Below are 21,485 nucleotides of genomic sequence, written 5' to 3' on the forward strand. Positions count from 1 at the left end.
GGGGCATATGTTCTGGCTTGCATCCGAGACCGTCTGCCGCTTGGTGGGCGCGATGGGATCTCCATCCCCAGGGCAGGGCTCTCTGGGGGATAGGTCGTCACCTGCGGGTTGCCGGGCTGCCCTGGAGAGTCTCGCCGTGGCTGGGCATCTGAGCATGGGAGGTCCCAACGAACTGAGGTACCTCAGTAAGGTACTTCGTACACAGGCTCAACAGGTAGGTACTACCTTGGGTAAGTTACCTGCCTTACCTAGTAGGTACTAACTACCTTATATAGGTGATGTACGCTGGGCCTGGTGTCTGTACGTTCACCCAAAATTGCTTCAGTACTGACTGTCAGCACTGTACGAAGCAGTTGGCCAAACCTGGAACGACACATGACAGCCACAGGTCAGACGAAAACAGGGCACTGCGGCCTTGGTCGAGGTGCAAAAGCTGCCGTCACCTGCTCACGCCTGAGTGCTATACCCGTATGGATTGATTGCTGTGCTCGGTCTAAGCTCCCTTTGGCTGTCAACCTCCCCACAGATTGCTCACAAGCCTCGGGGCTTTGTTGTGCTGCAAGTGCCGCTTGGCTGGCCTGTCTTGAAACCAACCTCCCTCTATCGTCCTGTCCCGCATGGTTCGTAAGCTGTCCCTCCTACGCGTCAAACAGACGCGACAAAGTCATACAGTCCATCAAGCGCCACCGAGGCTGAGCTACCCTCACTGAGCACGGCGGCTTCTCTGTCCCGTGCCGGTGGTTCTCTTGCAGCGACGCAAGGAAGCCTCTCATAGTAGTGCCACGACATCTTGATGCATCACCGCACGGCTCACGATCGAGCCCTTGCCACCTACTAAATCACCAGAGGGACGCGCTGCGACGCAGGCGAGCCATCCATGGTTGTTGCAGGCTGTCATAACATTGGCATCGACATCTTCGCACTCTGAAGAAACACCGCCTGCGAGGTGCTTCCAACCCTGGTGGGCCGCGCATTGCAGCCTGAAGGCGTCCTGTAACCAGGCTGACTGGCGACACCAGCCAGACGTGTCCAGACCGACCAGAACCCTGATGCCTGGAAGCCCACTGCAATAGGCACTACTAGGTACCTACGTCGGGCACCTGCGGGCACTGTACGTAGCCATGCAGGTAGCTGGAGGGACGCATGTGAGAGAGCCAGCTCTGCAGCTCGGCGCCTCAAATCAGTCCCGTCCTCTGCTGACTGAGCAGCCAGCGCAACCCCGTGGAACCACAGCCCGAAGGCGTGGCCCAATCACGGCCCGACCCCCTTGGCCCATCAATCGAGCCCTCCAGTCCCCGTCCCTCGAGAACGTGCACTCGCATCTACGATCCCTCAACGTCGTCCGCCGACGAAGTCATACACCCTATCCGGGCCCATCATCCTCTCCATCGCCATTCGCGGCATGAAGTAGAGCGACTGACCGATTCCTCGAATCGCTCCCTCCGTCCATCGGCCGCAATATCTTGCCACCCACAGAGCTGTCCGATTCGGTGCGACGACGAAATCCGCATTGTCAACCCTGTTGCTTTCTGCCGAATGCCCAGCCACGTCGTCTGCCGCTTTTTCGATTCGCCATCGCCGTGATAGCCCGGCCGTGCATGCCTCCCGCCGACCCCTCGCCCGCCGCGCGACTCAAACCATTTCTTTCTTCTTGCCCGCTGGCGGTGCCTGCCTGACGCTCGGCGCCCTGAGATAGGACCGCCACCATGTTTTGGAGATTTGGCGGCTACGCCAACATCTCAACCATCGATACTATCCTCGATAAACCCGAGTTCACCCTCGAAGAGTTGCTCGATGAGAGCGACTTGATCCAAGAGCTTAAGCAGCACAACTCGAAGCTCATTGAGTACCTTCGCGAGGATAAGGTCCTCGAGCGGCTCCTCGAATATGTTGTTGCTCCCAAGCTCGAGATCGTTGAGAGCCCTGGCGAGCTTCCCGAGGAAGATACAAAGGGAAAACCTCGTCTGCTACCATTTTCTCGCCCGCGTGCCTCTTCCCGCGCTACCGATGTCACCGAGACCGACGAGGAGGAGCAGGAGAGGAGGCGTAATAGGTATGCCCTTGTCGCCTGCGAGGTCCTAAGCTCCGACACGTGGTCCATCTACGAGTCGCTCATGGAGAACCGCGGCCTGATCCGCAACTTTTGGACGTTTCTCTCTCGCGATGCTCCTCTCGATCCGCTCCAGGCGAGCTACTTTACAAAGGTCAATGAGTCGCTGTTTGAGAAAAAGACGGAGGAGATGATGGACCTGTTTCGGGGCTTACCCAATGTCGTCTCTGATCTGCTCCGTCACGTGGAATGCCCCATGATTATGGACTTGCTCCTCAAGATTATTGCTCTCGATCGCAGCGAGGGCGGGCAGGGCATTGTTGAGGTACGGTTTCACAGTCGCAATCCAATTCGCCTGCTAATGCTTTTGCCTACAGTGGCTTTATGCAAGGGACATAATCCCGACACTGCTTTCTTGTCTCGATCCCAAGCACAGTTGGCTGGTTCAAACTGCCGCCGGCGACTTCATCAAGGCTATCATCACCATCTCTGCCAACGCCTCCCAGAACGAGCAGCAATGCATCGGCCCCAACGAACTTACCCGCCAGCTTGTGTCGAAGCCGTGTGTCGAGCAGCTCGTTGGCTACATGCTTGGAGGCGGCAACCCGTTGACTGTCGGTGTTGGTATCGTCATCGAGGTCATTCGCAAGAATAACTCTGATTATGATCCGGACGTGGGCGCCGAGTCCAACGCCATCCCTTCCAGCCGTGATCCGATCTACCTCGGCACGCTCTTGCGACTATTTGCTGACAACGTGCCCAACTTCATGAGCCTCATCATGGATGGTCCTTCGCGGAAGCAAGGGCTCGACTGCACCTTTGGCGAGAAGCTTGAGCCCCTCGGCTTTGACCGATTCAAGACGTGCGAACTCATGGCAGAGCTCCTGCACTGCAGCAATATGGGCCTGCTCAACGAAGTTGGCTCGGAGCAGCTCATTGAGGCGCGAGATGCTGAACGTCAACGTCTGAGAATCGAAGGAAAGCTCGGCCCACAGCGGGAAGAAGAGCGTTCAACCGATGACCTTACCATGCGCATGCCGCAATCATCCACCGAAGAGGGGCGGCGTCTTGAAGTCACCAACGCAGACGAGGATGGCTTCGAGGAGGTGGAACCCAGCAAAGAGATGAGTGAGGACACGTCGCACGAGTTTGTTAAGGCCGAAGTCGACATGGCCGCACCGCCGGCCGTCTCTTTTCTGGAAAAGGACGAGGATGATTTTGTGGATGAACCTCTGAGCTCTCCGCGCCTCAGCGTGGCCGCGGACAAGATAAATGAGCAGCAATTTGAGGAGCCTGATCTCGTGGTTGCTCCCCTATCTCCGGCCAAGAATAAGCCGACCGAGACAACCCAGCAGTCCTCGACAGGGTCGTGGTCTGAGCAGCCGCAAGATCATGCCAGCAACATTGTTGACAGCTTAACGAAACCAGATGTTTTGCCGAATGACCCTTCATCGCTTCACCCAGCTGTCAAGACCGACTCCAGTGGAGCTGCTCGACAAGGCGCATCAGACCTGGCTGATGGCGCGTTGTCGCCTCACCCAGAAGACCTCCCTGCTCCGCTTTTCTCTGCGTCGTCCTCGGCGTCAGTTCCTGAGCAAGAGGCCGCGGAGCGACCCGCGGACAGCGCGACAGACGCGCCCTCGGAGTCCAGCAAGGCAGGAGTAAACGAGGCGAACGTCGCAAATGACGACAGCGTGGCTGCGCCTGCAGTTGCACAGAACGAAGAGTCCGGTCCTGTAGAGCCCGTGGTTGGAGACTATCTAAAGACGCAGTTCGTGGAGCATCGAGTTGTACCGGCGATTCTGGTAAGTTCAATGACAAGCTTGTAAATTAGTGAATAGTCGGCTAACGGACCGCAGTCCTTCTTCTTTTCTTACCCCTGGAACAACTTCCTACACAACGTCGTCTACGATATCGTCCAGCAGGTGTTCAACGGGCCCATGGACAGGGGCTACAACCCGACACTTGCCGTGTCTCTGTTTGAGGCGGCTGACATTACTGTTGCCATCATCAGCGGCCAGCAAGCTAGCGATGAATCTCAAGCAAAGACCAAGACGCGCATGGGATACATGGGCCATCTCACGCTCATTGCTGAGGAGGTTGTCAAATTTACGGAGCGACACCCTCCCGAGCTGCTGTCTGAGATGGTGCTCGACAAGGTCATGAGTCAGGATTGGATCAACTACGTCGAAGGCGCCCTCGCCGAGACACGCGAGAGAGACAATGCCATCTTGGGCGGCGTGAGGCCAGAAGTCGCACTTGGACATCGCGGCAGCCTCGGTAACAACGGCATGGGTGGTGTCGGTCTTTCGGGTCTGGGAGCAGCATCAGGAGGCGCATCCAATGCGCTGGCTGAAGCTGGCCTGAATGGGGGCATCGAGCTCAACGAGGGCAGTGGCAACGGCATCGGGCCCTTTGCCATCAGCGCCGGAACTCTGATGTCAGGCTTTGGTAGCAGCAGCGACGAAGAGGATGATGAGGGGGATGGCGACGAAGAGGATGTCAATTCAGAGGTGAGTGGTGATTCTTATGAAGATCGTGGTAGGGAGTCTCCCGAGCCAAGGGCCAATGCAGACTCCCCCGAGGACGTCATCATGAGGTCCCCGGAGCCACTCAGAGAACTGTCGCCAGATATTTCGCCCGATCTGCCCGCCACTGCTCTGGGTCAGCCCGTCAAGTTGCGGGGCCTGGACGAGTTGGACGAGCATATGGAAGAAGAGCAGCCACAAAGACCAGTTCCCTAGGGCGGGACATTTCGAGATGGGCTCGATCGCCGGGCAAGCGCCACTTTTCATCGACCCACGAGTAATGCGAATGGACACGATCTGTCTTTTGATGATACGGAGGAATTTGAGGGCATTGATCTAGACGAACTGGCACGACTCCTTGCCGCGGCTAGGTTCTAGGTCGAACATCTCTGCCGAGTCTTGACGGAATTTTATGATACCTGGCGAGTCTTGTACCGCGATAGACGATTGATGGTTAGGATTATTGTGGGACAACATTAGGGTGTATACTGTGGAAACAAGACAAAATACGGAGAACGAATGGGAAACCGGACCTTGGGGGTTTATGTCACTTTGTTGCTGGCGCCGGTGCTTGCTTATGACTTTCTTTTTGTCTGAACTGGCACCGCGTGTGGAGGTGTTATACTGACTTGGATTCTCTAGTTCCGGGCCTACACGGATCCGCTGAACAACGCGGGCGGCTCGATGGCGCCTCCGTCAATTCCTCCACCACCTCCACCGCCGCCACCGCCGTTGAACATCCCGCCATCCAGGGCGAGGCTGCAACTGGCGGCCAGGCTAGCCATGCACCAGAAGAATAACCAGGCGGCGCAACCGTCTTCAGGTACCTTACATCACGATAATGATGACGACGTCGACAGCATGGACCCTTTCAGGGACGGGGAGGATGAGATCGACGACGACTTGGAAGGCGACGCACACCGGGACAGCGGCCGAGGTTCCTGGTGGAGAGATGTGGTTCGGAGCAAGTTCAAGGCGGATGACGACTCTGACGACGCCGACGATGACGACGAGGAGTTTGGAGATTTTGCCATGGCCGAAGAAGACAAGGGAGGTGACGATGCAGGAACTCCCAAAGTGCTGCTGCGACCACTGGCAGTCCACCCGGCCAAAGAGAGCAGTAGAGGACTGAGCGGACTGTGGCCCTTTGGCTCGAGAAGCGACAAGGACAAGAACAAGCAAGACCGTGGCAAAGAAGACTCAAAGGTCGAGGTGGTTGTGCCTGGGGCAAAGGACAAGTCAGATGAAGACCAGGCAGTGGAGGTTAAGGAGGCTGCGAACAGGACGAGCATCGAGGAGCCGGACGAGGAGGAGGATGCGGCCATCCGGGCAGAGCAGTCGTCGAGAAGCGCGTCTAAATAGATGTGCCGAGGGAGCCCAGTCGTTGTGAGCGAGACAGCGGAAGACATGGTACGTCATGCCTAGATCTGAGCGAGGTTTGCCGCGTGCCAGCAGGGCCAGGCGATGTGTACTATTACGGAGTGCTTCCTGTTCTGACTAGGCTGTGTCCTTTTTGTAAATTACAATCTACGGGGTATGAGCAACGTGCCATGGAGATGTCTGTACGATTCTAGCATGCTGACAATATTGAGGCCCTCCAGACAGGTGATAAGGATGTTGGTGTTCAAGCGGGTTGGGACGTACTTCGTTATTTGGCCCCCGCGGCCCCAATAGCGTGCAAGTAAATGGGTGGGCGCCCCGACTTCGGCGATGACAAGTTCATGACTGGAAGAGACCAGTTTGGCGGCGAGCAGGAAACGCGGGCTCGCGATCGAGCCCCGAACGTGAGCGCCAGGATCGTTTCCATGGCCCCCAAGCGTGAAAGCAGTCCGCTCCACTAGTCGTCGTCATGATGGATTTCGGTCGCGTAACCAGGATTGTAAATGTGCAGTACTGTACTCCCATGTACTTACGAGATATCATTTACCTGAAGCTTTTACGAGGTGTCATGTTTCGCATAAGTGGTACGTGCAGGTTAGATTCAACCGTGCGCCGAGAGAGAGAGACGTGGAAGAACTCGGACAGCTTGGGGCACCACAAACGCGCATGCAGCAGCAACGCTGTGCCGTACTGTACTTACATGTAGCGCAGGAGGAGTCTGAAACCAGAGGCTTCGGACATCCCAAGCCCCTACCTTGTATCAAGGTCCTACTACAACTGACTGACTAGCAAACTTGCAGGCGAACGAACGCCGACCCGCAGGATCGGAGAGGCAACCGCATGTATATTGTACAACTACCTTGAGCCGCACTGCACGGGGCGTCGCTCTTATCGCTGATGACACTCGCTGGCGGCAGTAGATGGGCCAAATCCTCCCTGCCATGCTCGTGCAAGGCGCAGCAGCACCAAGCAGGTCATCATCCTTCGTGCGCAAGATGCATGCCGCCCCCCCGTACCATAGCGGGACCGAAGACCACGACGGCATCGGCGTCGTACAGTACCAGCAAGGGCCAGCTACCTAGTAGTGATTGCTTTCTCGAAGAGCGTGGCTGCCTCCGCGTGATGGAAGGCCCTAGCACCGCGGCGTTGAAGTCATGAGGGGTTGGAGTGGCGGCGGGATGGAGGCGCGCCGCATGTGGGGAGGGACAGAGATACAGTACAGTATACTACGCGGCAGCACAGTATACTGTACTTGTGTCGAGAGGGAGGGGGTTGGTGCTCAGAGGAGATCCGCCCCGCGAAATCTAGATAGGTATATGGTTCTTCGAAGGCGGGAGGACAGTCCGTGACCACCACTGGCTACTACTTCACGCCGGTGTCGACCTTTGTGGTGTCAAATGGGACTTCTCTTGTTGGCCCGTTGGTCGCGCACTTGTCATGTATGGAGTAGATCTAGTACGAAGAATACAAGTACTGTACAGTAGCCACCGCGTGGTGCTGTCTTTGCGGAGCGGCGTTGCTCCACACAGGCGCCTGACACAAAGCAGGACTGTTTCAAAGACGCAGCGCAGGACAGGGCGTGGTCTGTTCACGTGCAAGGCGCGGAGCCGCCTCCGATGGAAGGGCCGTTGCTGATATTGTATGTATGTAATGGCTTCTTTGGTGTGGTCAAGGCCATGACGTGCGGACCCCAAGCGTCCACTGGGCAGCAAAGAAACTTGTTGTGGCGAGAGTCCCGTCGGCTATCAGAGTCGCGTGGTTAAGGCAAGGCTGAGAGAGCAGAGGGGCGGGAGGCCCGAAATCGGCCCAGCGGCTCTGTAAGATTGCCGATGAAGCCCTTGAGTGGTCAAATTAACGATCGCATTGATGTGTTTGTTCGCCGCGTTCCACTCACTCACTGGGCCCCGGCTGGCCAGCAGACAAATTCGCCCCTGCGTCGGGGCCAGCACGGACGGGCGGCCTCGGTTCTTTTCGACATCATTACAAAGTACTACTTTACAGCATGCCGCAAAGACCTGCGAGCCCACTGCAAGCCCCAAAGGCAAGCCAAGGGGAGGACCAGGCTCATCGCGAGACAGACCGACCGATCCTTTCTCTCCTGCTTTCTCGGCTTCCCATCTTCGACTTTGTTGCCGTTCGTGCGGGTGCCCTTTGCATGTGGTGGCGGTTTTAGCTCCGAAAGGGGAAATAGCAAAGGTTGAATGAATGAATGCCTTGGGGGACGAAAATAGAACAGTGTGTGCCAACGGCGGGCTGCTGCGGGTCGTGGCATCTCACAAAAACGCTAAGCCCACCCAGTCATGTGTAGGTAGTCCCTACGTAGCGCCCAGCAAGAAAAAGCGCAAGGCTAGCGGGTCGTCTTTCGGTGCGAAAGAACACCCATGGGTAAAGGGGTCAGCGATCGGAAGGATTACCGCCGCGGGGGCCGCTCTTGGGACGTTTTCTGAACGTGGCGCATTTTCGCCCGACGCAGTCACCTTGTGTTGTTGATGCTGACTGGAAGTGAGTATGTAAGAAATCGTTCCGGGCCGACACATGGGGGGATCGATCGGCTAGCGAACCCTGTCCGCGGACATTAAGCGCTTTTGTCGCCAGTGCGGGCCGCGAGCTGTCTTGGGCCAACAGCGCGAAAAGCGCCTTCCATGAATCGATCACGAGGGTCGGGTAGGTACTGCACTTGCCTACTTGTTCGCTATGGCGCGGGGTTGACAGCAATGGCTTGCGCGCCCGTTGAACGCGGCTCCACCGGGCTGGGCTTGGCTTGGCTTGGGGGCAGATTGGGAGATCCGCGGATGCCTGCAAGCGCACAGGCGAACAGGTCGGCAACGGGCCAATGCCAGCGCTGCTGCCGTCCCCCCCGCGCGCTCTGTCGTGCGCCAACGTCAAGGTACCTGGACGATGGCTGGAAGGTAATCAGTCAGGCCTTAGTAGTGGTACCTGTCGTGGGAGGTGAGGTGGGCTGGTGCACCGCCCCCCCAAAACCACCTATTCGCCAGGCGAACCCCAGTCCCATCAGCGGTGTCCGACTGCTGCTGGCAGTGGAGTGGAGCGCAGGAACAGCCAGATTATCAGCACCAGCACCAGCACCAGACAAGAGGCATCAGAGACGGCAGTCGCCTTGAAGATCGGCACTCGTCCTTCCAGGGTCCCAAGCAGCAAATATAGAAATCGTCAGCTCGGCCGTCAGAGATCCGATTTTGCACGACCTTGTCCAAACAGAGCAACCAGCCCTGGGCAGCCAGGGCAGATCACATCGCAAAGCTTAGGCATTTGATCAGCATCGCGAAATGAAGGCGCGAATTCCGCCTGTGCGACCGGGGGAGGGGACGTGCTGCTACTGTTGAAGCGGGACGGGGTCTGCAACGGGCGGCGCGTCATGCCCGCCTTGAGGTCATCCTGATGTTGGGCGGTCCATCATGGTTGAGGTAACGAAACAGCAGCACGGTACAGTTCACTGAGCCTGCCAACAGCGTCAGGTTCACCCAAGCCAAGGTACCTTATGCCGGCATGCTGTCCGTCCCCACTCTCACGGCCCCCCTTCACTGGACGCTCGGGGGCCAAGTAAAGGCAGGTACTAAGGTACCTTAGTACTGCCCCACGAAGGAGAGGTACTGAACATGTTGGGCACTTGTAGGGCATAGGGCCGAGACTCGTGCGCCTAGGTGAAGGGTTCACTGTCACTGGTGTTCCCGATGCCTCTTTGGCGCAAAGGCTGTAACTGCCCGAGGTGTGGCGAGCGTAGGGGGTGTGCAGCGGAGCGACGCGCGATGGCGACGGGGACGGCCCCTGGCTCGACGTCATGCCGCCCCTGGCCGGAGTCGTTCTTACACACCATGTTCGCGTCTTGTGTCTCTAGCCCAGGCTCTCTGGATGAATATTAACCAGCAGAAGGGGGGTCTAGTGGGAACGGGAAATAGATGCGCGGGTCTCATGGCGGGCAGCAAAATAGTAAGTACTAAGATACCAAGGTACTGTACGTAGTACTTATGAGCCCTGGGCCTCGCTCTGGTAATTTCGGAGCCTGGGGAGATAGATGGACCTTCATCTTTGTTGACAGCCAGTCGCCTATTGTGCGCAAAGTACAACGACTCAAGCCATTCCGCCTGGACGGACAGCCCCGTTGTTTTACACGCACGCATCGAGACGCACGTCCCTACCGCTGCCTCATCCCGGGCGAGGACCCAGGACGACAACGTTGGCCCATGCTGCTGGTATAAGACGAAGACGGCGTCAGGCAACGCGTGTGCCAACGAACACACCTGCGGCTCGACCCCGAAACAAACGAAAAGCGCGCCGTCCGCCGCCGCCGGCGACGAGGAGCCTTTCGATCAACACGACAACAGCACGAATCCGGACCGCCGACCGAAGGTTGTGCTGCGCTGCACGGCATTCATTACACGCAGGGCGGCCATGGAGTACGACCAGCTGCCTCCGCTGGACCTGGACGCGATCGGCATGGACGACTACTACAGCGGTGTCGACGCCCCGAGCCCGCTCCACATCGCCCCCAACCCCAACTCAGCCCTCGCCAAACTCCAGCGCTCCAGCGGCAGCGGCAGCGGCATAAGCTCCGCGGGCAGCAGGGCTGACAGTATAGACAGCTGGCGTAGGAGTGTCCAGCTGCTGGGTGTCGCTGCTGCTGCTGCTGACCAGCGCCACCAACCGTCGGTGCAAGTATTGCAACCACAGCCGTATTCCCAGCCGCACCCTCGCAGGCCGAGTCAGGAATCCGACTTGTTTGCCGACCTCAGCACCCACCACAAGGAACTCGACGAGTACCTCCGCCGCCGCACACACGTCTCGCGCCGGAGCATCGCCAGCGCGAGAACGACCACATCGTGCCTCTCACGATATCCCTCTACTGTCCTACCCGCCGCCCCGCCTCTGCCCTTTTCTGCACGACAGCTTCGCAGCGACGACACCGACGCCGGCGCCAGCACTAGCAGCCACGACGTCGACGACGACGACGACCAAGACGGAGGCGAAGGCGAGCGGAGGCAAGACGACAGCGCTGCCCCAGTCAACCGCGAGAAGCTGCCCTGGACTGACTGGGATCCATACGCCCCGGGCAGCACGCCCTCGTCGACGCCGGAGCTTGCCAGTTCGGGTACGTCGAGCCCGCCCGGCGACGAGGTCAAGCTCTCGCCCTCGAGCGACAAGTTCGACGAGGACGGCGACGGCGACGAGGACGGCAACAACGAGGCTCGCGGTGACGAGTACATGTTCGCCGCCATCGACCTGGGCGCAGCCATGTTTCTCGAAAATGGTGGCAACGCCAACGTAAATACCACAATGACCACCACTACCACCAACAACGACACCACAAACCCCGGTTCCCTTTCCAGGAGGTTGCCCAGCACCATCACGCCGCCCGACGACTCCAGCCGCGGTCATCTGCAGAACCTGCTGCAGTCGACGTCAAGGGTCGAGCGGGTGTGTCTGGTTGCACCGCGTGCAGGGCCGTTCGAGGGGCAATTCGTCGCCCTGCTCACAGATGCCACCTCCCTCCTGCGGCCCGGCCAGCCGGCCGACAGCAGCGATGCCAGCCAAGAAACCCTGTTAATACCTCCCTCCGAGCAGGAGGCGGCCCGCAGGCTTGTCCATGAGCTCCGCACCGCCGTGCTCGAGTGGGGAGGCGATGCACCCCGGCCCGACGTCTTCATCGTCCTCCGGCATATGGCCCTCAACGCCGACGGTGAGCCTGACGCCCGACGCCTGCAGACCTGGGTACAGAACATCCCCGAGGAAGTTGAAGAGCAGATCATGGGCATGCAGGTTTTCCGCACGGCGAGGCGCGGCCTGCGACGCCAACTCCAGGAGCAGGAGCAGCATCAAATTCAGCATGAGCAGGGCATGTCGAGACAGGCGATTCCCTTGAGACCAACCGTACCGAAATCACCGTTCAGACCCGACTTTGCGACAGTGGCAGCTCCATCTGGGGAGCTTCCAGACCTGGCCAGCCCCGTGGAGGGTTCTACGTCGATGCACTTTGAACCCGACTTCTTCCCCCTTTCCGTAATGCAGCAGCTCTTTTTCCGCACCACCATGAATCGCAGCATCGAGTTTGCCGCCGTCGCAGGCTCGGGATTTCGCTTCAGCCAGAGCATCCTACTCCAAGTCACCGGTGGCGCCGAGGTTGCCGACATCGAGGCCGCCATTGACGTACTTACTTCGCGGCACGCGATGCTGCGAGCGCGATTTCGCATGACAGGAGACGGCTGGGCGCAGGTCATTGCGCCGGCATCGACGAGCGCCTACCGCTTCGAGCACAAGTACATCGACTATGATACCAGCTTGGGCCAGGGCAAGCAACGCGACCTGCTGGATGTCATGGAGCAGGCACAGGCAAGCCTCAACGTCTTTACAGGCCCCGTTTTCGCCGCCGAGCACGTCCGCACCCGCGACAACCGTCAGCTGTTGTACCTGGTCGCACACCACCTCGTTGTCGACCTCGCATCCTGGCGCATCCTGCTACATGACCTGGATGAGCTTCTGCGAGAAGGTACACTCGCCTCGTCCGCGGCCGAGTCGATGCCCTTTACCTACTGGACCGACTACCAGAGCTACGAGAACAGCCAACGCCTCGTCGAGCCGGCACTGCCCTTCGATGTGCGACCCACTGATCTGGAGTTTTGGGGGCTCCAAGGCAGATCCAACTGCTACGGCGATACGCAGCAGATGGTGTTCGTACTGGGTACAGACATCGCACAAGCGCTGCAGACGACATGCAACCAGGTGTTCAGAACAGAGTCGGCCGATATCTTCCTTGCTGCGCTGCTCCACTCGTTCCGTCAGACGTTCCCCGAGAGAGCTGGCATGATGCCAACTGTGTGGAAGCAGGAGCACGGCCGCGACGCGAGCAATCAGAACTTCCACATCGAGCAAACAGTTGGGTGGTTCACCACACTGTGCCCTCTTAGCGTCGGCTCCGACTCCGTGTCAGACGTCATTGAGCTGATCAAGCAGCTCAAGGACACGCGAAGGGCTATCCCTAGAAGCGGCACTCCTTTCTTCACCTCCAAATTTTCAAACGAGTCTTCTGCCACTTCCACATCGTCGCAAACCAACTTGCCAGTAGAAATCATGTTCAACTGTGTGGAGGCTCTTCACGACCTCGGACGACATAACAACGGCGTGCTCGAGCCAGTCTGCCCTCCCGATCGTGAGGTCAGCTCTCTGGCCAGTGACGTTGGCTCTGCGGTTGGTCGCATCGCCCTCTTTGAGATCTCCATCGTCATTGACGATCATGACTGCGGCGCTCGCGTCGAGTTCCTTTTCAACGGCTCGTCCACGCATGCAGACCGCATTGCGGCGTGGGTGCGCGGCTTCGAGCGTTCGACGCTCGAGGCGGTTGCTAGGCTGGCGGACATGGAGCCCCAGCTCACCCTTGCCGACGCGCCCTTCCTCGAAGCCTCGTACGATGGCATGTCTAAGCTGGCATTGAGCAGGCTAGCAGCCGTCGGACTCGACGGTGTCAAAAACATCGAGACGATCCGCCCCGTAGATGCGGTACAACAGGAGATAATTGTCGCGCAGGGCCAGCATGCCGGTTCGTTCCACGTGAGCAGCACGTATGAGCTTGCCCTGCCAGGCGATGCCCACGGAGCCGTCGACCAGGGCCGGTTGTGCCAGGCATGGGAGGCGCTGGTGGGCATGCACGGTGCGCTGAGGAGCATTTTCATCGACAGCGTCTCCGACAAGGGCCTCTACGACCAAGTCGTGCTCCGCAAAGTCTCTCCCGCGATGCTTTTTCTGGACTCATCGGATCCGATCAAGACGTTGGCTGATGTGCCCGGCATGAAGGCACCGCTATCGCAGCCGAGACACAGACTGACTGTCTGCAAATCTGAGGGTAAGACATATCTGCGCTTCGACGCCAGTCAGGCCATCTGCGATGTAAGTTGCCCTTTGCCTTGTCTTGATTGTGGGAAGAGAAACAAGGTAAAGCTGACCAGCTGCAGCCGTCGAGCGTTCATAACCTCATGTCCCAGTTGCAGCAGCTTTACGCTGGCCAGGAGATCTACCCCGATGATCCTCCCTCCCCGCGCCGTGCCTCAACTCAGGACGATAGCAACCTCTCCAAGTGGAAACAGAATCTCGAGGGTGCGGTCCCTTGCCTATTTCCACGTCTTGCCCTCCAGCGCAGTGGCCGTCTGGAAACACGCGGGTTCAGTCTCAACGTCAGCGTCAAGCACATGTCGCAGTTCTGCACAAAGTACGCGGTCGAGCCCGCAGTTGTGGTGCAACTCGCGTGGGCGCTCGTCCTGCGCACCTTTATTGGTGACGACAACGTCATTTTCGGGCATCAAATCAGCCGGCGGCGTCAGCCCATGTTACCGGACTTGGCGCAGGCAGTGGGCAGCTTGACATCGTTGCTGCCCTGTAAACTCCACTGCCGCGGCGAGCAAAACCTGCTTGACTTGCTTCTGCGGCTACAGGAAAACCTCAACAGCGCCATGAAGGGAGAGCTGCCAAGCATGATGGAGCTCGAGCACGCTCTCGACATCTGCGGCGAGCCTCTTTTCAACACCTCCGTTTCTTACGCAGACACGACGGAACTCTTTGCTGGTGACGGCATCTCGTGGCAGCCGACCGTGCTTACGTCGTCTCAGGATGCCAGTTGTGAAGTCTCCCTCGCGGTGACGCTTGTCAAAGGCGAGCATTTCAACGTCGACATCACCTACCTCCACCTCGCGCACGATCAAGCACACAACGTGGTAAATTCGTTTGAGCGGGCTCTCCAGTATCTCCTATGCTTTCCCACCATGGCCGTCCAGCAAGTCGACCTATTCACGGATCGCGACTACGATCAAGTCGTTGCCCCGGACTGGGATCCAGCGCGGATGGATGTCAAGGTCTCGGCTTGCATCAACGAACTCATCATGCACCAAGCACGGGATCGCCCTTACGCTACAGCCGTATCGTCATGGGACGGCGATCTTTCGTACCAGCAGGTGGAGGCTTTTGCGACGAAGCTCTCCACCTACCTCGTGAACCTCGGCGTCGGTCCGGGAGCGCTCGTTCCCGTGGTGCTTGAAAAATGCCGCTGGGCTCCCATCATCATGCTCGCCGTCCTGCAAGCCGGCGCTTGCTTTGTCAGCCTGGACATTCAGGAACCGCAAATAGTCGAGGCCACTATCCGCCAGCTCGAGCCCCCGCTCGTTCTCGTCACTGAGTCGGGATGGAAGTATGTGAACCCCATCGTTCGCAGCTGCATCCTCGTCAACCAACCCCTCATGAACGCGCTTCCGCCTCAAGTGATGCTCAAGGTTGAGAAGCCGCTGCCCGCGCAGGCCGCCGTCGCCTTCCTCTCGCCCGGCCAGAACGGCCCTCGCGGCATGTTCTTCACCCACCAGAGCCTTTGCTCCATCCTCTCAGTCCAGGGGCCAGCCCTGAAGCTGAGCGACCGGAGCAGAGTGCTGCAGCTGTCGGCGTTCAATGTTGATATCGCTCTTGTGGAGGTACTTGGGACGCTGTTGCATGGTGGATGCGTATGCATTCCATCCACCTTGGAGCGGACAAATGATCTCGAGGGCGTCATCGCGCGCATGGACGTCACTTGGACATACATGACCTCAGTGCTGGCTCGCAAGATCGATCCCTCCATGGTGCCCAACCTCAAGACCATCTGCTTTCGCACCAGGAGCCTCGACGAGGACACTTATACCCCATGGCTACCCAACCGCGATGTTCTCCTTGCGTATGGTGCGCCCGATGTGTGCCCTATGGCCATTTCCGTCCACAAGATCACGGGCCCCAGGGAGACGAGCGTCATCGCACCGCCGCTCATGGGCCGCTTCCTGATCCTCAACCCGGAGGATCCTAAGAAACTCGTCCCCACTGGCGCCGTCGGCGAGCTGGCCATCGACAGTCCTCTCGTGACTCCTCATCGCTTCATCCTTGGCCAACCTCTCGTTGACCCAGCCTGCCTCAATGACCCGTCGCGGAAGGGCAAGTGGCGATACCTCCGAACGGGCCACCGTGCGCGGTACCTGGACAGGGGACACGTGCGCTTCCTCTCGAGCATGAGAGACGATGCCTTGGTGAATGGGTCTCCGGCATTCTTGTCAGACATTGAGCGGCGAATACGGGGTTGTTTGGCCCGCGGAGTGGATGTGGCCGTCGAGAGCATTACTACCAGCGACTCAATGAACTTGCTAGCCGCTTTCCTCGACTTTGGCGAGGACCCGAATCGTGGCGCGTACGACCTCAATTGCCTCGGCCCTGACATGAAGTTCCGACTTTTCTCTGCCCGACGAGCCGTCGAAGAAGCGCTTGCCAAGCCCGATCAGGATGGGAAGAAGCTTCCTTGGCAGAGTATCCCGCGCGTTTTCGTGCCTGTCAGGGGCTTCCCACTATCTGCGTCGCTCAAGGTCAACCGTCGCCGGCTGCAGAAACTCATCTCCTCCCGGTCGTATTCTCAGCTTGCGGGTCTGGCAGACGGACAGTACGCCGGTGGCCAGCAGCCTGGACAGCAGTCACCCGATGTCCTTGACCACAAGCCTCTCCCCCTCACACACTCCGAGGAAGCGATGCGTTCGGTCTGGGCTTCGGTGTTGGGTGCGTCGACGGCCGAGATCAGGCCGTCGGACAACTTCTTTGATGCTGGTGGTGACACGCTTCTGGCCACTAAGCTAATCATTGCGTGCCGCAAAAGCGGCTTCGACGTATCCATCCAGGACATCCTTAAGGGCGCTACCTTGACGGAGATTTGTCGGTTCATTTCGGCAGCCGAAGAGGTTAAAACCAAGGCACGAGGCAAGAAGCATGCCAAGAAGACGTCCATCTCAAAGAGGAACTTGGGTCCTCACCACGGCCTTGTCAAGCTCGTCCTGGCGCCTCAGATCGAGGTTAACTGGCACGACGTCCTTGATGCCACGGAAGCCTCCTCGCAGCAGGTATACTACCTGGAGCCTAGTTTGTACAAGCCTCGCGGCGACATCAATTGCCTCCTACTCGACTTCAATGGGTCTGTCCGACCTCAGAGGCTGGAAAGCGCTTGTGAGGCGCTCACGGAACTCCACCCCATTCTGCGCACCGGCTTTGCCATTCACGAGTGGCGTGTCTTCCAGGTCGTTATCGAGTCCTTCAAGGCCGAATTTGAGCACAAAACATCCCATGCCCGCAGCCTCGTCCAGGAGACGGAGCAGGTCATTCGCGACAGCCAGTCCCTCGACCTCCAGCTAGGCAAGCCGGTCACCAAATTCACCTTTATCGATGCTGGCCAGCAGGGCTGCAAGCTTGTCATTCGGTACAGCACTGCGCAAGTCGCCGAAGCGGCCGTGCCGCAGCTCGTTCAAGACCTCATCAAGCTGTACGCGGACCCGGCCACGACCCCTCGCCGACCCAGCTTCCTTGAGTACTCACGAGCTGTCTCGGGTGCTCGCTTCGAAGACAGCGTGCGGCATTGGCGCAAGCGGCTTGAGGGCTCACAGATCACGCAAATCGTGCCTCACTCGCGCCCCTGCGCTCCCGTCCGGGACTGTACGACCTTGCGCGAGACGGTGGATATTTCACCCCTAAGCGACTTTGGCATCGGCTTCGATACTGTGCTCAAGACCGCCTGGTCTATGGTCCTGGCGACGCTGACGGGCCAGACGGACGTCGTCTTTGCCGAGCTTGTTGAAGGCCGTCGCATGAAGCTCGAAACCAACATCGATGTCTCGCACATTGTAGGACCGATGGAGAACACTGTCCCCGTGCGCATCAGATTCCCAATCACTCACACCTCACCGCTGCAGACTATGCAGCATGTCCAGCGCGAATGCATCGCCTCCCTACCATATGAAGCCTTGGGTGCACAGGCAATCGTCAAGGAGTGCACCGAGTGGCCCAACTGGAGCCAGTTCAGCACCATCGTGCGACATCGATCACAAGTGCCTGTTGATGGTTACACGACGCTCAACATTGAGAACACCACTTTCACATACAACATCATGGAAGGCGAGGCCCGCAACGTGCCTGATCTGTTTGCGGCGTCGACCATGATTGGGCCAGGGAAGGTTTCGCTCGCGCTGACCTTTTCCCCTGGCCGCGTGCCCGTCGACTACGCTACCGCAGCTATGGAGCTGCTAATCGGCGCGGTGAAGAGCCTCGCGTGCTATGACACAGTCAGCCAGCCGATCCTGCCACCTGCCTGCGACTATCAAGGCTCCGTCCCGCGGGTCTTGCTTGAGAAGCAGGACGACGGCGCCTCGGCCCTGACGGGTCCCAGCATGCTCGATGCCAACAGCTGGCTCCCAGCAGAACACCGTAATCTTATTCAGGGCTACCTCACCTCAACATGGAATGAAATTCTCAACCCCGGGAGTGTTGGCCAATCCGAAGAATCCATTCAGCTTTCACGATTCTACGATATCTCGGGCTCCCTCATGCCAGCCTTCCTGTATGCGGACCGTCTCAATCGCGGTCTGCAACGCCTCGAAGTCCAGGGCATGGAAATGGTACACATCACGCCTGAAGATATGATCAACAACCCGACGTTAAATTCACAGATGGACCTCGTGGTTCGCAAGATGCGTGATCTAGGTATCACCACGAAGCTCGCCAAGCTAGTACGGCGCCAGACAACCAGCGGTCTCGCCGCCGCGCTCCTCGGAGGCGCCGGTAACAGCAATGTCACTGCCAACAACAACACCACCAACACCAGCAGCAGTGGTAGTCAGGGTTTGATTGGGAAGATGACTGGCTCGTCCACGTCGGGATTCCGCAAGCACGCAGCCCAGCACCGTCGCGAAGTTAGCACGGGCAGTATGCGCGACTTCGGCGCCCGCGTCGGCGGCCTCATGCGCCATCGCGTGATTCGCGGGACCGACAAGTCGTCGCCCGGCCGGAGCGAGTCGCCTTTCCCCAGGGACATGGCAGTGAGCCCTCCCGGAGCGGGCGCTATCGGCATGATTCCCGAGGCGGTAGGCGACGTCAGCCCACTAAGCGCCTCAGCGCCGCAAGAAGGGTGGCGCGGTGACGCAGACCTGGCGCGTAGAAGGAAGCATGGGAGCGGAAGCGCAAGCCCCGTTTCGCCAGTCCGGACGTCCCTGGATGGGAAGACTGCGGCAGGCCCAGGGCCACGGAGTTTCTTTGAACTTTGATCGACTCTTCACCTGTCAATTGTGATTTTATGTTGCTATTTAGCGGGCGTCAAAGGGGAGGCCCTAGGGACTTGAGGCCGGTTTTTTGCATACTGCTCGGGCGTCTATTCATGTCTTGGATCAGCCGGCCAAAAAGGGGTTATTTGATTCCTTTTTTTTTCTTCCTGTTCACTTCATTGCGCGGCGTATGGCGGAAAGGGCTGAACGCAAGTACGAAGTATGTATATGGTATTCCAACGAGAATGACGACAGTGATGAGGGTTCCTTTCGCAAACGTGATTGCTGGCGCAGTAGTGAGAGAAGGGCCTCGCAACGGGCAGACAGACAGAAGAGCAGTCGGCTAGTCGATAGTCGATGGGCGAGGAATGTCACGACGGGTGACGGTAATGTCCTTATTCTCTAATATTTCACGATTTGATGGACATGTAAAGAGCAAGCAAGCGCGTGTAACTCCGCGAACCCAACCCCCTCTCGCCGTACTCTTGTGCGACAGGACATGCATATACATTGCCGTGATGGCGGACAACATCGCGCCCCTCCTTGGTTTCTTCCTTGTTTTCTTTCGACTCACCCAACCACGTCAAACTCCTCGTCCATGTCCAGGTCATCGGCGCGGCGCGACGGAGGGTTTCGGACCGTGGCCCAGCCTTGTCGGACGGGCACGTTCGACACGGCTGCCGGAGGGGCGGCTGCTTTCTCCTTTTTGACGGCTGGCTTCTGCGGCTTGGACCTGGGGGGCTCTGGCGGTTGCTCTTCTTCTTCCTCCTCTTGCTCTTCATCTTCTCTTGGGTCTTCGTCCGCATCTTCGCCTTCCTGCACGCCCTCGCCGTTACTTGCCTCGTCTTCGTCTCCCTCGTCGTCTTCATCATCCTCATCGTCGTCATCGTCGTCATCGTCACTGGAGCCAGAACCCCCGCTTTCGGCGTCGCTGCCTGGATCATAATCCTCTTCATCCTCATCTTCGTCGTCCTGCAGCTCCTGCTCGGCCTCGGCCTGCGCGCGCTGGAGCTCCGTCATGCCATCCTCCGCCACGGCGGCGTCGCTGCCACCCTCCTGACCTTCCTTCTTAGGCGCGCGGTTCTCCGCCAGCTGCAGCTTGCCCTTTCGCTGCTCGGCCATACTGCGATCCTGCAGGCGGTTGCGCTTGATGTACTCGTCGATGCCGCCATAGTCCTGCTGGTCAAGCATGCCGAATTCGAGCTCCTCGTCCGCGTCGCCGCCTTCGCTGGAGAAGACCTCGACGACGATGTTGAAGGTGATTTGGAGGATGCTGGTGTAGCTGATGGCGGCGATGCGGTTGAGCGGGATGAAAATGAGCGGCTTCTTGAAGCCCCACAGGATGCCGTTCTCGAGGAAGAAGAGGAAGCCGTCCTTGGAGCCCCGGAAGCCGGCGACATGCACGGCCCGCTCATTAGGCCGCTGTGCTTGCCGTATGACGCTGTGGAATTTGTTAGGGTCCGCGGAAACGACCTCGACAGAGCTACCCACGCCCCTAAACCGCTTGCCAAGCGCCCAATGGAAAAGCGACCGATATGTGTCTGAGACGGCGGCCGCTTGGCCAGCCTCACTGCCGCCAATAGTGCCCTCCTTCGGCGGCGTCGCAGGCACAGTGAAAACTAGCGGCTCGGCCGCGGGCGGGTTGGTCTTGGATGGTAGGCACGTGTCTTTGGGGAAGAAGACGTAATTGTGCTGGACCTGCGCCTTGTCCGGGACAGGAAGGTAGAAAGCATATTCTGAGGCTGCGTTAGCATAGGAAGCTTTTGCATCGCAACGATTTCACCAGGTACTCACCAATATCTCTCCATGCGTATGTGATGCTGGGAATAGGGGCAGTGGTGCCGGGGGCGCGGGCGTAGAGGAAATTGGGTGTCAAGCAGAGTTCAAACTTCTTCCGCTGGGGCGCCGAGACGGAGATTTCCTTGACTACCAGCAGGACTTCCTCGTCGGCGGCATTTCCCTGGGTGGGTGTAGACACTCCATTCGGCCCGTTGGCCTGGCCGGCGTCTAGCCGCCGTCGCTTCTGGGCGGGCTCGCCCGCGTCGTGTAGTTGTTCGTAAACGTGGTTCGCGATCTCGTTAAAAAGAGCCACGCGGCTTGGCGAGTCTACGACGGCGAGAGTCAGCATGAAACTTCTGGTTTCTGACAGACTTGCGAATCAATGTTGCTCGTACCTGCAGCCCGCTTGATGCCGTCGAGGATATCGGGGCGGGCCTGGAATATGGCGCCCAGGCGCTGCGAGTCGAGCGCCGCAGCCATTGTTGCTCGATTTTCGTGCGTCCCTGCTGAATTGAAGCGTCTCGCCTTGGATCGCAAGCGAGATCCGGATGCGCAGGGCTGGATGGATGCCGGGTGATGGGGATTGCTTGCAAAAGCTTAGACGCGACGAGCTCTTCTCTTGACAAGACGTGACGGCATGCTGAGTCATCCGCACGGGCTCCA

At 58.7% G+C, this 21,485-nt stretch overlaps 3 protein-coding genes across 5 annotated transcripts; 2 read left to right on the forward strand and 1 right to left on the reverse strand.

Moving 5' to 3' along the window:
• Window positions 1–1,322: 1,322 nt before the first annotated feature.
• Window positions 1,323–6,184, forward strand: SIT4_1 (sporulation-induced protein). Of its 3 annotated transcripts, XM_047983457.1 has the most exons (4): window positions 1,323–2,375; window positions 2,428–3,855; window positions 3,910–4,563; window positions 5,221–6,184. In XM_047983457.1, exons 1-4 carry the CDS (start codon window positions 1,707–1,709, stop codon window positions 5,938–5,940), a joined length of 3,471 nt encoding a protein of 1,156 aa, XP_047839428.1. In that variant the 5' UTR covers window positions 1,323–1,706; the 3' UTR covers window positions 5,941–6,184. The 3 variants fall into 3 exon arrangements, with proteins under 3 accessions (XP_047839428.1, XP_047839429.1, XP_047839430.1); XM_047983458.1 differs by having other exon boundaries at window positions 3,910–6,184; XM_047983459.1 differs by having other exon boundaries at window positions 2,356–3,855; window positions 3,910–6,184.
• Window positions 6,185–10,544: 4,360 nt separating this feature from the next.
• Window positions 10,545–19,385, forward strand: JDV02_002432 (NRPS). The gene is made up of 2 exons (XM_047983460.1): window positions 10,545–13,854; window positions 13,920–19,385. Exons 1-2 carry the CDS (start codon window positions 11,179–11,181, stop codon window positions 19,044–19,046), a joined length of 7,803 nt encoding a protein of 2,600 aa, XP_047839431.1. The 5' UTR covers window positions 10,545–11,178; the 3' UTR covers window positions 19,047–19,385.
• JDV02_002433 (uncharacterized protein) lies at window positions 19,356–21,402 on the reverse strand. The gene is made up of 3 exons (XM_047983461.1): window positions 21,218–21,402; window positions 20,838–21,149; window positions 19,356–20,779 (listed from the first exon to the last, which is right to left on the reverse strand). The coding sequence occupies exons 1-3, from the start codon at window positions 21,300–21,302 to the stop codon at window positions 19,614–19,616; spliced, it is 1,563 nt and encodes a 520-aa protein (XP_047839432.1). The 5' UTR covers window positions 21,303–21,402; the 3' UTR covers window positions 19,356–19,613.
• Window positions 21,403–21,485: the final 83 nt, after the last annotated feature.

Source organism: Purpureocillium takamizusanense, chromosome 2 (genome assembly GCF_022605165.1).
Source record: "Purpureocillium takamizusanense chromosome 2, complete sequence".
Lineage (NCBI taxonomy): Eukaryota > Fungi > Ascomycota > Sordariomycetes > Hypocreales > Ophiocordycipitaceae > Purpureocillium > Purpureocillium takamizusanense.

What these genes read in the sequence shown, in the direction of transcription:
- JDV02_002433 (XM_047983461.1), bottom strand. Translation starts at nt 21,302, where the DNA reads ATGGCTGCGGCGCTCGACTCGCAGCGCCTGGGCGCCATATTCCAGGCC. An exon ending in CGGCATCAAGCGGGCTGCAG is followed by an intron (nt 21,150 to 21,217) that starts GTACGAGCAACA and finishes TCGCCGTCGTAG; the next exon opens with ACTCGCCAAGCCGCGTGGCT. An exon ending in ATACGCATGGAGAGATATTG is followed by an intron (nt 20,780 to 20,837) that starts GTGAGTACCTGG and finishes ACGCAGCCTCAG; the next exon opens with AATATGCTTTCTACCTTCCT.
- SIT4_1 (XM_047983457.1), top strand. Translation starts at nt 1,707, where the DNA reads ATGTTTTGGAGATTTGGCGGCTACGCCAACATCTCAACCATCGATACT. An exon ending in GCGGGCAGGGCATTGTTGAG is followed by an intron (nt 2,376 to 2,427) that starts GTACGGTTTCAC and finishes TTTTGCCTACAG; the next exon opens with TGGCTTTATGCAAGGGACAT. An exon ending in AAGAGGATGTCAATTCAGAG is followed by an intron (nt 4,564 to 5,220) that starts GTGAGTGGTGAT and finishes TGGATTCTCTAG; the next exon opens with TTCCGGGCCTACACGGATCC.
- JDV02_002432 (XM_047983460.1), top strand. Translation starts at nt 11,179, where the DNA reads ATGTTCGCCGCCATCGACCTGGGCGCAGCCATGTTTCTCGAAAATGGT. An exon ending in CCAGTCAGGCCATCTGCGAT is followed by an intron (nt 13,855 to 13,919) that starts GTAAGTTGCCCT and finishes GACCAGCTGCAG; the next exon opens with CCGTCGAGCGTTCATAACCT.